The 15,695-nt window shown below is 41.1% G+C and overlaps 1 protein-coding gene across 8 annotated transcripts in view; it reads right to left on the bottom strand.

The window, feature by feature from the left end:
• Window positions 1-4,532: 4,532 nt before the first annotated feature.
• STARD3NL (STARD3 N-terminal like) overlaps window positions 4,533-15,695 on the bottom strand; it is a 49,967-nt gene continuing 38,804 nt past the window's right edge. For 4 of the 8 annotated variants that reach the window (XR_010945384.1, XM_067745889.1, XM_067745892.1 and 1 more), the window contains 4 exons: window positions 15,503-15,620; window positions 12,720-12,815; window positions 6,253-6,328; window positions 4,533-5,028 (listed from right to left, as the gene is read on the bottom strand). Coding sequence is in view for 6 of the 8 variants with exons in the window: in XM_067745889.1 (XP_067601990.1) it covers window positions 6,270-6,328; window positions 12,720-12,815; window positions 15,503-15,620 (273 nt within the window). In the remaining 2 variants the exon portion in view is untranslated. The remainder of the gene's footprint in view (window positions 5,029-6,252; window positions 6,329-12,719; window positions 12,816-15,502; window positions 15,621-15,695) is intronic. The other 4 variants (XR_010945385.1, XM_067745893.1, XM_067745894.1 and 1 more) reach the window with 2 other exon arrangements.

Consider the following 15,695-nt stretch of genomic DNA (forward strand, 5'->3'; position numbering starts at 1 on the left):
CGTTTCCTCTCCTTGCTCCTAGGCTGTGCGTGCAATTAAAGGGTCAGAGGCCAACCTGCCCCCAAATTTTTCATGCCGGGAAGACTTTTATACACTGACTTGCCAACCACTGATAGAACCTCTGTGACTAAAGTCCATGACACTTGGTTGGATAAAATATATACCACGACAGCAGGCTGCATCTGCAGGTGCGAAATGGAAAAGTTAGGCAAAGATGGATACAATTCCACATTAGAACTCTCATGTGTCAGTTGTTTTTATAGAACTAGAGTACATCATACACTTCTCAAGTATACAAAAGGGAAACTTCAAGGCAGCAATTCTCAAAGTTTTTCCCATTATGAATTCTCTTTACTGTTTTGGAATTCTTTCCCTCATAGACTTCAGTGTTTGAAGGCTTCCTGTCAATCTAGCAGGCCATGATTAAGTAATACAGGATTTCCCACTTTATTTATTCAAAGTCATATATAATTGTCAATTAGAAATTCTGAGTAAAAAGAGATAACTAGAAATACTACATACACCAAGCTGGTATAATTCAGCCAAAAAGCTAGAAATTCAACATTTCTGTTAGCCATGAAAACTAGTCTGGGTAAGTGCATGGTCTCTGTAATGGTCTCTTAGGCTAATTTTGTATGTTTGCTTTCTTTTGTTTTCTTTGAATCATAGCAAGTACCTACCACTTAGTGAGCATCAGGAATTCTGCTGGGCAGTTTGCTTGCTTCACGTTCGATGCTCTCACTAAAACACAGATCAGGTATGACACTCATTTCACTGATGAGAACACCAGGCCCCAGAGAAACTAAGAAATATACCTCAAGTTAATACAGAGCAGCGCCATAGTTCGCATGGGCCAGGTCTGCATGACTTAAGCCCTACTGCTTTATCCATTATAACAGCTGCTGTCTTCTTGGGAACCCATGGAATGTTAATTATAACTCAAAATAAATGGAAGGAAGAGAGGGAGGGAAGGAGGGAGGGGGGGTGAGAGAGGGAGGGAGGGAGGAAAGGAAGAATCACTGAGGCCCAGACTTCATAACAGCCCAGGCATCAGACTTTAAAAAGCCCCCTTCAGTAATTCTAATGTGCAGCCGGGTTGAGGCAGCAAGTGACTGAAACAGTCCCAGTACTGCCAGCTCAGATCTCAGGCAGCAAGGAGTCGTCGCAGAGCCCATTACACAAGTGTACAACGTGCTTCACCTGGAAAGTGATCTTACCGTCCACGCATCAATTTCCTAAGGAAACAAAATGTATGTACTGAGATTTATGTGCCCAGATGTCCATCGAATGTAGCACCACTTACAGCAGCCCAAAGTAACCCAAATGCCCAATTAGAAACTACAGAAATAAACTAAAGGACATCATATGACAGACTACTATGCATCTTCCAAAAAAATGTACATTATTTAAAGAAATGGAGAATTAGTCAGGAAGTGTGGTTGAAAAACTAATATGCCTAGCAAACTCCAGTAAAATTGTTAGATTATACCACCACATGGTTCCAAATCAATCAAAAACACTCTAGAAATTGCATTAAGAAACCTTGCTTCAACCACTGTATCTACGTCCCTACCTCTTACAGGTCACACTTCTCTTTCCTCTGCACACTTCCAGTTTTTATTTAGCAAATTCAAATGAACATACAAAATAAATAAATAAATGAAACATATATGTATATGCGTGTATACATATTCTAATTTCCGGCTTCATACACAAAGGTAGTGAACAATATACATTCTTCTGCACCTCTCTTCTCACTTATACCACCTAGAGCTCTTTTCATGTCAGTCTCTGGGGACACATGGAGAGCTGTGTGATATTTCACTGGTGAATTACAATACTTTACAAAAACCAGTGCCCCCGTGATATGTCATTGGCTTATTTCCACTCTTTTGCTATTACAAAAGATGCTGAAATTATAATAGTGTTTTATGTCATTGTGACCGTGCATATTGGTCATTCTGACAGCTATGGCCAACTTGCCTATTATGGACACAGCACCATCCTGCATCTGTACCACAATGTAGGTGAATGGGGGGAGAGTGCAGTCAAAGGTCAGGATTCTGCTGATCTGACAGGTGAGAAACAGTATCTCATCTATCTCATTGTGGTTTTGTTTTTCTCTTTCTGTGAGTGAGGATAAGCATCTCTTTATATGAAGTCTATTCGTATTTCCTTTCCTGCGCAATATTTGTTCAGTCCTTTGATCACTTTTTTCTATTGAGTGGTAATAGTAACCAGTATGGTGCTCATTTATATGTGTATCTGTGTATTTCTACAGGCACACACAAAACAAAATGTTCACTGCATGGTAGGTGGGTGAAAAAATAAGTGATTGTGTATTTTTCTATTTTCTCTGATCCTTTTAAAGTAAAAATCCTTTTTATGCATTAGAATTAAAACATTGTCTCCTTTAAAATTGGGAAGCTGTTTTTTTGTTTGTTTCTGTGTTTACAATTCACTTCAGCTTCCGTGAAACTAGTTCTTTTGAAAACCAAATAGAGGTTCCCATTTGGAAACAAAACAAGAGCAACCAGATACAAGAAAGATGAAATCTAATTTAGATAGTCTCCTTGGTTGAGACTATCTAAATTAGATATTTGAGCAGATCTCTTTAGCCCAAGTACCTGGCCCTCCTCTTGGAGTTTGGAAACTATTTCTACGTTGGGAAAGCATAGAAAGGCAAGATGGAAAAATGGCAAATCTCTGAAAGTTTTGTGCAGCTGATTTCACCGCCAGGGCCCTGCTGGGCAGTGCCTCCTGTGGTTTCCAACTTCTCAGCAACTTCCTTTCCCAACTCGCCCTGGGCTGCCCTGGGAGGTGCAGAGACGGGAAGGCGGTGGTGGTGAGGGTGACAGCGTGAGTGGCAGGAGGGCGCTGGTGTGGCTCGTTCTCAGGCTTCTTTTGTTCATGTGCTCTGTCGAATGTGGTTGATTCGTGGAAAATGCTCAAAGTCAAACCGGCCCCTGCTGGTTGGGACTGTGCAAGGGGTAGATGGGGTGTCACAAGGAAATAAGAACAGTTAAACCACAACCAACTTTGCTCACTTTCAAAGAGTCACAGCTAATGGAAAGAAAACATCCCTCTACACGGGCACGTAATTGCTATCAAACATACTGTGGCTTAGGGTTCCCCATTATTCCTGTATGCAGTTCCTCCAATTAGCTCCTATGTGAGCTGGGAAACTTACGCCCAGAATATTCAGATGCTGCTTCTCTGTCCATGCTCAGGACTCTGTTCTGGAGGAAAGAGCAGACAGGACTCCTTGCAGCACTAAGATAATCCCTGACATTCCACCAACCACCCATGCTCTTCCACGATCTGTGATTTACCGAGGCTGGTACTTCTTGGTTTCATTTTCTCAGTGTACACAGGGTGACACAAGACTCGATCCCCTAAACCCAGCCGCATGGACAGATGTGATGTGCTTTTTCCCTCACAAGAACAGAGATATGGAGGCCCTGATCTCGCCCATGCAATTGAGTGTCATACACTGAGTCACATAAGTTCCCCAAATGGGACAAAATGACTTCAGAGTCATCCTGAGCAAGGCTCAATAGAAGCACTAACATCAGATAAGAGTGTGATGGGTGAATGAGCCAAGGGCGGCTCAGCAACGTGAGCATGGAGAGCAGGTGTCCTACCTCCACCCCACCCAGCAGGGGTCCAAGCCCTGGACTCCATCCGTCCAGTCCCAGAGGGAAGCACGGCTCTGTGGCTGAGCTCAATGCTTTAGCTCTCCCAGTCTGACCTTACAGCACATTCAAGTCACATCCTTCATTCTTCCTGGTCTCTGCTCTGAGAGCCAACATCTGGGGGGCCCTTGCTCACCTAGGACGACTGGCCATATCCTACTGGTCCAACCCAGTGTGTTGGGGAGAGCTCCTTCTCAGCTTAAAGGCACACAGGTCACATCAGTGGTCATGGTGTAGATGGGGGTCCACTCCCGAGACAGGATGTTCTCGTTGTGATGACACCACTGAATTCTTGAGGCTTTAGTCCAAAGCCAGACCCTGGAGCTCTCCCTCCCCCTTTCTCCATGGAAGAAGCTCCCCCTGGTTAGGCCCCAGCCTCCCAGGGAGCTTCCAGCTGCACTTCAGTCCTGTGGCCCATTCTTAGACCAAGCATGGATGGAGTTGATTTGATCTGCATAAATGGTCAGTTTCCATCCAAACCAGCACCATTTCCATCATACACAGTTGAGTATTTCTTGAATGACACATGAATAATGAAAGAAAACTGATAGACATGCTGCCTTCCCATGAAGCATTGCGTTGAATATTCCTGTTTAACAAAAATAGCTCACAATATAATTGAGCTCATTTTAATTCAAACTAGCTAAACACAAGGGAAAATGATTTCATAGAGTGGGTTCAAAGACGAGTAATCAGACTATTTTAGATCATACTTCTGAGAGAACGATTCTATTTCTGGTGACTTTTTATATGTATTCACAATCCCTCATGTTCCCCTTTTGTAATTCCAACACTTTAGGCCAAATACATAATGCAAAACAGGAAAAATAAAACCGATCATTTTGATATGTTGGATTTTATTACCTTTTAAAATTGTACAAATAGTGCATGTGCATGAGTTAAAAAAACACAAGGGAAATGTAGGGAGTTAAAAAAGAAAGACAAAAGAAATCCAAGACATGAAACAAAAAAATTCCATTCTGCAAGTCAAAATAAAAAGATATTCTGCATACTAAAAAAGTGTTATTCCAATATATTAAGAAGTCTTTTGATCAGGAACACAGCACAAGACTTTCTGCAACTATTCTTTGACAGATCAGACTCAAGTCTCACCGAATACAGGATGGATCATGACATTATCTTACCAGCCACAGGCAGGTGATTAAATGTATGTGGAGATGGTACCATGTCTGTGAGGTATTACAATCAATAAATTCGTTATTAGCCGTTCAGTAACGTCAGCAGTGGATGTCACCATTTCAACCTTCAAAAGGGAGACCCTCGGTTTCAGTGCTTTTTTCCCTCTGGTGACGTTCAGTGAAGGTTTTTCACACTTAGAAAAAGAGAGAACACAGAAATATTTGAGATGTAGCGTAAAAAGGCAAAATGCTACATTTTGCTCTATGTAGTTACAACACAGTCTACATACTAAAGATAGGCTGTGTTACAGACACTTGAAAGACCATGTGTGAGGCCACCCAAGAAGTTATTTTAAAGCATTTTAGAAAAGGACGTCCTTATTCACATGCTCATATTTTTGTCCTACGTCTGAAGACTGTTGTAGAAAAAGGGGCCGGAGTGTGCTGGGTACCACGGATGCAGGGCGGGGCCTCCGTTTGCTGCGACTCTGGCCGCCTCTGGCTGCCTTTTATTTCTTTTAAATAAAATTTTACATTTTATTTCATTATTTTTTTAAGTTGAGATATAATTGACATATAACATTTTATTAGTTAAGTTATACTACCTAATGATTCTATATTTGTATACATTGTGAAATCATCACAGTAAGTCTATTAACATCCCTCACTATACATAGACGGATTATTTTTTTTTCTTGTGATGGGAACTTTTAAGATCTACTCTCTTTTCCCTTCTGTGGTTAAATAATTAAGCAGGGTTGCTGCTTCTACCATTGCCTGTATGTTTATTTGCTCGTATTTCTGAGGTTGAAATGTTTCCTTTGATGATTTGAAGGGAATGAACAACGTGCCCTGACCTGGAGGTACATCGGGCTCGACTGCTGTGACTGGACCACACGTGTCATCTCAGAAACTCCAGAACCCTCCAGAGACGTCCATCCGGTGCGGGACCAGAGGAGATCCTGGTACCACACAGAACGCCCGAGTTCCGGCTCTGCCCCTGCCAGCTGTGCGACCTTGGACCAGTCACTCACCCTCAGTCTCACCCGCCTCCGTGTAAGTGGAGACAATGACAGTACCAGCCTCCCAGGACTGCTGCCCTCGCCGCCCTCAGAAGTTAGGCTTTGTAATTAAACAAAGTCTGACACGGAGACATTCTGGCTACATAAACAAAAAGGAACTAAGTCATCCTTATTTAGAAATTTGGGACTCTGACGTATTTCTCATCCTTCACAAATTTATACCTAGAAAAGGTTAAAAGATTTTACATCATAAAATGTGCCTGACAAATTCATGTACTTAGGAGAAATATAATGTATAGTCACACACATATTCTTTGAATTTTACTTTGAATCTACTCAAAGAAAGGCTCCGTATTTAACCACTTCATTATTACAGTTTCCTTTTCGAAGACTTACTTTAATAAAAGTCTTACTCATAGTTCTAAAAGTGGTTTTTCACTGTCCTGCTTTTCTTCAGCTTCATTTTCAGATCCTAGATGGTAGGGAAGGGGAAGGAGAAAAAGTACTGCATTCGATTACAGTAACAAATGATTTCTTGAAAATTATAATCTAAGAGCATAAAATTTTAAACGAGGGATACATATGTTTAAGCCACAAGAGATTCAAGTTAACAAAACTGTAAAATAGTTTTACATTATATCTTGTAGGAGGAAAACCTTTCAAATAGGACCTATCGCAAGCACCGATCTGTCAAAATGGATTTCACGTAGGTTCTAAAAATATTCATATGGACCAAGAACTACTATGCACTGCTCCTCCTCTTGTGCTTCTTTGCTGAAAAGCTTACCTGTTTTTCAAGTGCAAGTATCTGTGGGTATTAATAATTTAATCTACGTATTTTGAAAAAATAGCTGTATTCAGTGAGTGAGAGAGCAGTGAGGGATTCCAATGTACAGGCAAAGCTGATGTCACCACTGTGTGCTGTTGCCAGCGACCACGGTTACAACCATTCTGGGTCAATGTTGCGTGAGCCTTCGATTATTCTTGAATGTGACCCAGTCATTCCACTCTGGGATGATATCCTTAGGATATCTCCCTGAGGAAATAACATTTTTTTTCCATTATGAAGACTTCCTCTCTAAAAATGAGAAGAAAAATCTAATGTCTGAGAGTAGAAGAAAAGTTAAGTAATTATTATATTTCCATGAAATATCTTCCATCCACTTAAAAACTGTGTTTATACTGTATATAACAACATGGGAAATGCATACGCTAGAAAGTAAAAGCAAATATGTAACGAGAAATATAGTGTAAGATCAGATTTGATAAAAATTTTAAAAACTTGATATACTTGTACAAATCAGTAAGACTAGAAATAAATGACCAGGGGACTTATGTACATTTCTGGATATTCCAAAATTTCTACAATAAACTTAAAGTGACTTTATCATTTTTAAAACAGGGTATAAATAACACAGACAGTACGGCCAACAATTATGTGAATTACACAAAAGTAGAAGGAAACAAACTGAACTGTCAATACTAATGCTGCTGAATAGTTTGAAGGAGCGTGATCTTTCATTTTTGTTCTTTCCACACATTTTTATAACAATTACGCATTCCTATCATACTCAGGGAAGGGAACTAAAGAGAGTGGTGAGGAGACCAAGGGAACAGGTTAGGATGTTACCTACTCACCTGCAAAAGCAGCCAGCGCCACTGTTGCTTTACTCTTAGCAGATAATACACTTCAAAAAGGGCACTTGCACCAGAGGGAAAGTGGGGGCAGAGGGATGAATCGGGAGATTGGGATGGACATCTACACACTACTATATATAAAATAGATAACTAATAAGGACCTACTGTATAGCACAGGGAACTCTACTCAATACTCTGTCATGACCAATATGGGAAAAGAATCTAAAAAAGAGTGGATATATGCATATGCATAACTGATTCACTTTGCTGTACACCTGAAACTAACACAACATTGTAAATCAACTATACCCCAATAAAAAGTTTTTTAAAAGGGCACTTTTTTCTTCGAGAACGTCTGCCTGGATTATAGCCAAGAACAAATCTGGTACAGAAGAATGAATGCCTGAGAATCTTAAGAAAAGTTTTGAGTCCCACACCTCAACCTCATAAATGTCATGTCGTTCAGGTTAAGTCTGTGGTAAAACAAATACATAAAGAGGTAGTGGTTGGGAGGCTTCACTTCCCAGCTTATTAAACTGCTGGAAATCTTAGAGACACTGGAACGGTTTAACTGCCATGTCACTTTGAAAGGAGTCTAAGGAAAGTGGTCATACCGAGCCTTCCTGTTTCCGGGCTCACTTTCCACCTGTCAGGGTAACGGCACTCAAGCCACAATGAGCTGACGTGGCTTGGAACTATTTGCGAGTCCTAAATAAAGCCAAACTTTAAATTAAAACGTAATAATGCACATGCTTTCCGTAATTTAAAAGCGAATGCTAGCAAGGTGTGCTGGCTATTGTCGAATAAGGAGTTCAACAAATGTTCTCCTTGAAAAGCAACTCTAAAACTGGACTAGATGAACCAGACAGCAAGTTCAGTGCTGGGGAAACGACCAAAGGCTTACAACTATGTGAGAAGTGCTTGAAAAATTGCAGAATTGCGGGAACAACCATGTTGCTTTTTCCTTCAGCTGCCCCCATTCTTCCCCCACCTCCCATCACCCAGCTCCACGGCATGAAGGTCCTTCCAGAGTACGGCAGGCCGTGAGGACTGCCAGCAAACTTACATGGTTGAAGGAGCTCATTTAATCTGGGGTGAGAAGTGATGCAATGGTGCAATGACAGACTTAGTGGTATGTGAGCACAGGGGCCAGAGCCTCTGCTGGTTTGAGGTGATGGTCATGACTGCAGCACGCATATGTCTGGCTGAAGCTGTGTGCATACACAACGGAAACCCAAGAGAACCCACGCTATAGCCTAAAAACCACGAGGCTGTGAGCATATGCAGAGGAGGTGTGAAAATATTCAGCAAAAGAAGACTCAAAAAGCTTTTTGAAGAAGACTCAAAAAGACCTGAAATTTGAATGTGCTATCCAATACATACAAATATCCCTTTGGCCGAGGATGAAAGTCTTAATCAAGGTGACTGACCACAAAGGCTGTCTAATCATTGGCTACCACTAAGCTATGTAGACACAGGGGTGACCCCTAGGAAGCCAGGCTTAAAAATAAAAGAATTAAAAACAACAACTACAACTGAAAAGACACAGCCACACACCGTAGGGGACATAATTTCACAGACTTAGCCCACACCAGCATGCATGGCGTCAAATTTAAATTTCAATGCCTTACTCAGCCATAAAAAGGAACGAAATTGGCTCATTTGTAGAGACGTGGATGCATCTAGAGACTGTCATACAGAGTGAAGTAAGTCAGAAAGAGAAAAACAAACATCGTATATTAACGCATACATGTGGAACCTAGAAAAATGGTACAGATGAACCGGTTTGCAGGGCAGAAATTGAGACACAGATGTAGAGAACAAATGTATGGGCACCAAGGGGGGAAAGCGGCGGGGTGGTGAGCTGGTGGTGGGATGAATTGGGAGCTTGGGATTGACATGTATACAACGATGTGTATAAAACTGATGACTAATAAGGACCTGCTGCTGTACGAAAAAATAAATAAAATTCAAAAAAAAAAAGATGTTTCAAAAACTCCAGAAAACTTATCTAACGTACAAAAATGGCCCATAATTTATAAAGGTAAACTAGTATTGTATTTAAATGTTAAATTCCATTTTATTTTAATGAGTTATTTATTTACTTTTTTAGACCTCAGGCAGTTTATTTTACTAATTTTTTTTCAAATGTACTAATAAAACTACATTTTACAGTGTATATATATATACACATGTTTAACACAAATAGACTCATAGTGTATATACTCTTCTGCAAGTTGCCTTTTTTTACTTAATATATAGTGGACATCTTTTCATATTAGTTTATAAACCTCAGCCTCCTTTTAACAGCCTCATAGGATTTATGATAAGGATGTACCATAAGTTATTTAAATGTTTTGCCTTTTTTAGGTGTTCCCAGGCTTGGGTTTCATTTTGCTCTGCTTTACTTTATAAACAATACTGCACTGAACATCCTTGCCCACAGATCCTTGTGCGGTGTGGCCACACCCATTTTAGAAGGCACACACACACACAAAAATTTCAATGCCTTCATCTAGATTTGTTTAGCACAGATGATAGTATGCAATGAGCTATTCTTCATTTTAAGTCAGTCTTTCAATGATTCAAGAGGTGACAAATTACCTTTTCTCCAGCATCACAACTGGTTCATTTAAATTGTCTGAGCACATAACAACCTCAACCCAATCATCCGAGAAAGGACTCTGCTCCCTCATTCTTTCCATTTAATACACAGGCAAACAGGATATGGTTAAACCAACAAGCAAATCTGTAAAACAAACCACCTTTATATCCTTTAAAAGTACATCCACTAAAATGTGCTAATTTTCCAAAGCTCTGTGATTCTAAAATTCAAGCCATTCCTTTACAAGGAAAAATGCTAACATTTAAATTTCTGGTGCTTCCAATTTCTTTCTTTCTCTCTTCATTCATTCCTTCAACAGTTCTAAGTTTACTATGTGCCAGGCACTATATTAGGTGCTAGAGAAAGACAAGAAAAGGCAAGGCAGGCCTCAGACACCCTCTTATTGATAGGGACCAATTAGCACTGTTTAAGGACAAAAAGCTTATAACTTCTGCTGCTAGAAGACTATTTAATATTTGTCTGCTGACCTCATAAGAAAGCTTTATTTTAAAATAAAATCTTTTCTAGGCACATTAATTCCAATAATAGTTTTCAATCTTAATTCTTTCCTGAATTGAACATTCAGACAACGAAAATATAATACAATAAAGTAAGTCACTTTGAACACTCCTCTGCCCACTACTAATCTGGGCTTTGTCTTATACAATGCAGCCACCCAGTGGAACGCTGACAGGGTTGTTTTTGTTTAGCTTCATAATTCAATGAAATGGTAATGCTTCCAACTGCCACTAGGTGGTGGTAAAAGTCAAAGAAGGAAGCCAACGGCTTGCTGGATGAAAAATGCCTGAGGTATTCCTCACATTTTTATCCTGTTGTTCTGAACTTCTAATTAAAAAAATACACTGGGGCTGAGAAATTTTATTAGTCTTAGAAAAAAAGTTATACAAAAGCATGAACTGTAATGCAAACTTTTTTTTTGAAAGAATGAGTCCTGTGACATAACAAAAATCTCAAGGAAATCATCCTTATAATGAGGTAATGAAAGTTTAATACTTACTCTAGTTTCTGCTGGCTGAGAAATAGCTTTTCTGCTAATTCATATCTTTATTTCATCTAACTCTATGATTTTGTATTTTATATTGCTTTTAAATCTAACACCAACAGTCCAGAATAGCAAGTTACTTCGAGTTCCCCTAATATCCTATGTCCCATTGTTGTGCCTTTGATATTCACGTGGCTCTTTCTGCCTGGAGTCTGTTTTTACTCTAGTGTGTGTGTGTGTGTGTTTAAAATATTTACTAAATGTAATGTGGGGAATAAAACAATGTAGTCTCTAACCCAAGTTTATATCCCAGTAATAGAAACAGGCCAAGTCACTGCCAAAGACAGTGCAGTCAACCCAGGATGACAGGGTTGTGGGAGAGATCTTAGAGAACCGAGACAAAAGACCCTCTACCTAGGACTGCTGGGAGCCAGGGGGAGGGTGGGAGTGGGGAGAAGCCTTCTGCGCGTGTGAGTGGAAACTAGGACTGCAGAGGGTAATGTCAAGGATAGAACAAGCAAGATGGCTTGAGGGTTTTAGTGTATTTTCAGAAAGCTAAGAACAGCACACAAGGAGCATGAGAAGAGAGCTTGGATCACTGGGTAAGGGTGGACACAGAGGTGCTTTCTGTCAGCCTAAGGATCCAATGACTTTCTTAATCCTTTGCGTCGTCGAAGGCTTTCAAGCAAGGAAATAACGTGATCAATTTTGCATATTCATTAATACTGAGAGGCTGTATATTAGCTATGATCAGGGACTCTAGCCCTGGAGCTGGGGTTCAAATCCTCCACCTCCTTACTCTTTGTGTGATACTGGACAAACTACCTCACTTCTCTGTGTCTCAACTTGCTCATTTCTGAAACAGGGATAATGAGACTTTTACCTCACAGAGTGGTTATGAAGAACCTTTAGAACAATGCAATTGTTCCATTTAACATGGAATTCTAGTGGCTGGTTGGGAGAAGGCAACTGAGGAGGGGGCTGTTGCAGAAACTGAGATGAGAAATGCTGGGGACTTCCCTGGCGGTCTAGTGGTTAAGACTCCGCGCTTCCAATGGAGGGGGCGCGAGTTTCAGCCCTGGTCAGGGAGCTAAGATCCTACATGCCGCGCGGCGCGGCCAAAAAAAAAGGAAATGAGAAATGCTGAACTGAGGCTACAGATACGATAAGTGTGCAATTTAAATGAAATCTAGGAGGCAGAAACAAAGAGGATCAAAACGGCGTGGTGAACGATGGACCGGGAGCCACAGGTAAGGGGCAGAGTCCCCGGTGAGGCTCTGGTTTCTGACTTGGGCAACTGGGTAGGCAGTGCTGCTACTTTCAGACATGGGGGATTGTGGAGGAAGGTCAGTTAGGGGATGACAGATAACAGAGCATAGAGACCCTCCCCCTGGCCACACATCAGGTCTAAGGCCCTCTACCACGTTTATTTTCACATCTCTGCATCTCATCACGGGTCGCACATCAAGACCACGTCTTAGTTATATTCACAATCTAAATGCCCAGTATGTTAAATGTTTGCTAAGCATATTGAGAAGTAGAGGGGGTAGTGAGGGGGAGAGGGGGACCAAGTTCTGAATGATGGACAGAGACGCAAATGATAATCAAATTTTGTACCTGCTTCGGATTCAGGAGGAGAATAAAACTGACCATCAGAAAGACCACCAGGTATCAGTGCTGCCCTCTCCGAGGCATCCTGAACTATTAGGAGTCCTGGAAGAGAAGAAATTCAGATACTGGGAATGATGTCAGTGTTCTGGTAGCTTAGTGGCCAGGTTAATCACAATAAAATGCTGTTACTATTACATTTTAAAAAAAACTCTTAGCAGGAAGGGTACTCTGAAAATCTTTCAACCAAAAACAAAGTGTTATTAATAAACTATGAACCGGTACAATAAGGACAGGTTTCAACTAGTTAAAAAAAAATGCTTCATGTTACTCATGGGATTCTTTGGCTCTGTATTTATAGCATCTTTCCCTTTGGAAATACCTACTTCCCTATAGAAATCAACAACATCAAAACCAAAGCACAAAGCCAAACAAAAAACCTGGTCATGCTTTACGTCTGTGTCTGGTTAGAGAAATGGCAGACGTAAAGCATCAAAGCACTAGCCCATGATGAGAGAGGCCGTCGACAATGAGTTCTTCCGGCTGAAGCTGAGTTAGCACCGGGATAAAGCTAGAGGAAGCACCGGGCCAAACAGCTGGTGCCAGGTATGCATGTAATACATGCTACAGTGAAAATAAAGGCTGTTTTCAAGTTTTTCATTAATTATATGTTCTGCTTTATTAGTTACTTTGAATTTGGTTTAATCACATAGGCATGCAAGCCTCAGTCACATTAACAGTTGATAAGGCTTTCAAGAAAGTTCAGTTTGATGTTTATATACAACTTTTTATTTTTTATTTTTGGCTGTGCCATGAGGCAGGGGGATCTTAGTTCCCCAACCAGGGATCGAACCTGTGCCCCCTGCAGTGGACACGCAGAGTGCTAGCCACCGGACCACCAGGAAAGTCCTCTATTTACAACTTTTTAAAAAGTGGCTTCCGTTAGCTTTATTTGTCCCCTTTTCACAATACATTTTCATAAAGGAACAGAGGGCGCAGAATAGAAGACGGATCTTGGTCTGATTAATGTGTTTTAAAATCTACACTTGAAAGTATAATTTTTTTCTTCTAGATGTCTTCTTTGTATATGAGCTTTTGAAAAATAAAACCACTTGCAAGGTTATCTTCCCTTCTGCTGTATCTTGAGGTTACAATCATGCTTAACTTTCTATAAGACACAAGAATTTTTTTTTTCCTATTAGGCAGGGCAAATCCAGCCAGATGACTGACAGAGCATAAAAACAGCATGTCTTGAAACTGCCCGGGTCTCTGCGTTGAACTTTGATTATATCACCTCTAAGAGGGCAGGTGGGATGTACAGGCTTTCACTAAGGCCATCATGCAGAGGAGAATTCCAGCCCCATAGTTCATCCTAAAGTTCAGTCAATCATTTGGATTCCCCAGAGAATATTCAGTGATGCTCGAAGCCACACAGGGAGATGATAACAGCTTTGACAGGACTCATGACTACATAATGTCAGCTCTCACTCTGCTCCTCAGAAGAGGACTGGAAAGCCTGAGATGGGTGAACATTTCCAGCTGGCTAACTCCCTCCTCTCCATCTCCATCAGCAACCCATCAAACCACCCCCCTGTAGGCACTCAGCTGTTATTCACACTGTGGCCCATTCAAAGGCACCACCTGTGGGATGGACGGCAATGGGAGGCTGTGGAAAATGGAGGACTTCTATGTAGAACTGCTATCTCGGCACAAAATGCTTTGTGTCCTCCGGCTATTATCGACAGGGAGAAAAGGTCAACCTGTCCGAGGAGAAGGAGGTGTTGGCTGTTGTTGCTGCTGGAATGTCTTTTCCACCAGTGTTCACACTTCCTTCCGGGGAAGCCTGGCCTAAGAGCTGGAGTGAGGAGCCACCCTGTCCCTGTCTTTTCCTCCAACCCTTCCCTCGATGTCTCCTGCAGCCCTGCAGGGTGGAGACATGCGATCTGCCTAACTGCACCCAGAGCTCCATGCAAAGCCAGATCTCTGAACCCTCCTACACTGTTGGTGGGAATGTAAATTGTTCCAGCCGCTATGGAGAACAGTATGGAGTACACTTAAAAAACTAAAAATAAAGCTATCATATGATCCAGCAATTCCACTCCTCAGAAAACCGTAATTCGAAAAGATACACACACCCCAATGTTCACTGCAGCACTATTTACAATAACCAAGACGTGGAATCAACCTAAATGTCCATGGACAGAGGAAAGGATAAGGAAAATGTGGTACATATATACAATGGAATACTACTCAGCCATAAAAAAGAATGAAATAATGCCATTTGCAGCAACATGGATGGACATAGAGATTATCATACTAAGTGAAGTAAGTCAGACAGAGAAAGACCAATATCATGATACCATTTATATGTGGAATCTAAAAATGATACAAATAAACTTATTTACAAAAGGGACACAGACTCACAGACTTAGAAAACGAACGTATAGTTACCAAAGGGGAAAGGTGGGGGGAGGGATAAATTAGGAGGTTGGAATTAAGATAGACACACTAGTATATATAAAACAGATAATCAACAAGGACCTACTGTACAGCCCAGGGAACTCTACTCAGTACTCTGTAATAACCTATCTGGGAAAAGAATCTGGAAAAGAATAGATACATGTATATGTATAACTAAATCACTTTGCTGTACAGCTGAAACTAACACAACACTGTAAATCAGCTCTATTCCAATATAAATAAAAATTAAAACAAACAAACAAAGACAGACCTCTGCAGCCCCTCCTCCCAGCCTGGCCAATCTCAGGAGGGGAACTTGGAGAGAAACTTACGGTTTTCTTCTTCTGCCTCTTGAGGTAACACCTTGAAATCCAGGAACCACGTCTCGATCCAGGCAAGGATGAAGGAAATGATGGGCAGCACGTAGCCGAAAGCCCCTTGAGAGAAAAGCTGGAAGAACAGACGTGACCAGGAGAGAGAAACGCAGTTACCATGAGCTCACCCTGGAGAACGCAGCTGTGTCAG

This window comes from Pseudorca crassidens, chromosome 8 (genome assembly GCF_039906515.1).
Source record: "Pseudorca crassidens isolate mPseCra1 chromosome 8, mPseCra1.hap1, whole genome shotgun sequence".
Lineage (NCBI taxonomy): Eukaryota > Metazoa > Chordata > Mammalia > Artiodactyla > Delphinidae > Pseudorca > Pseudorca crassidens.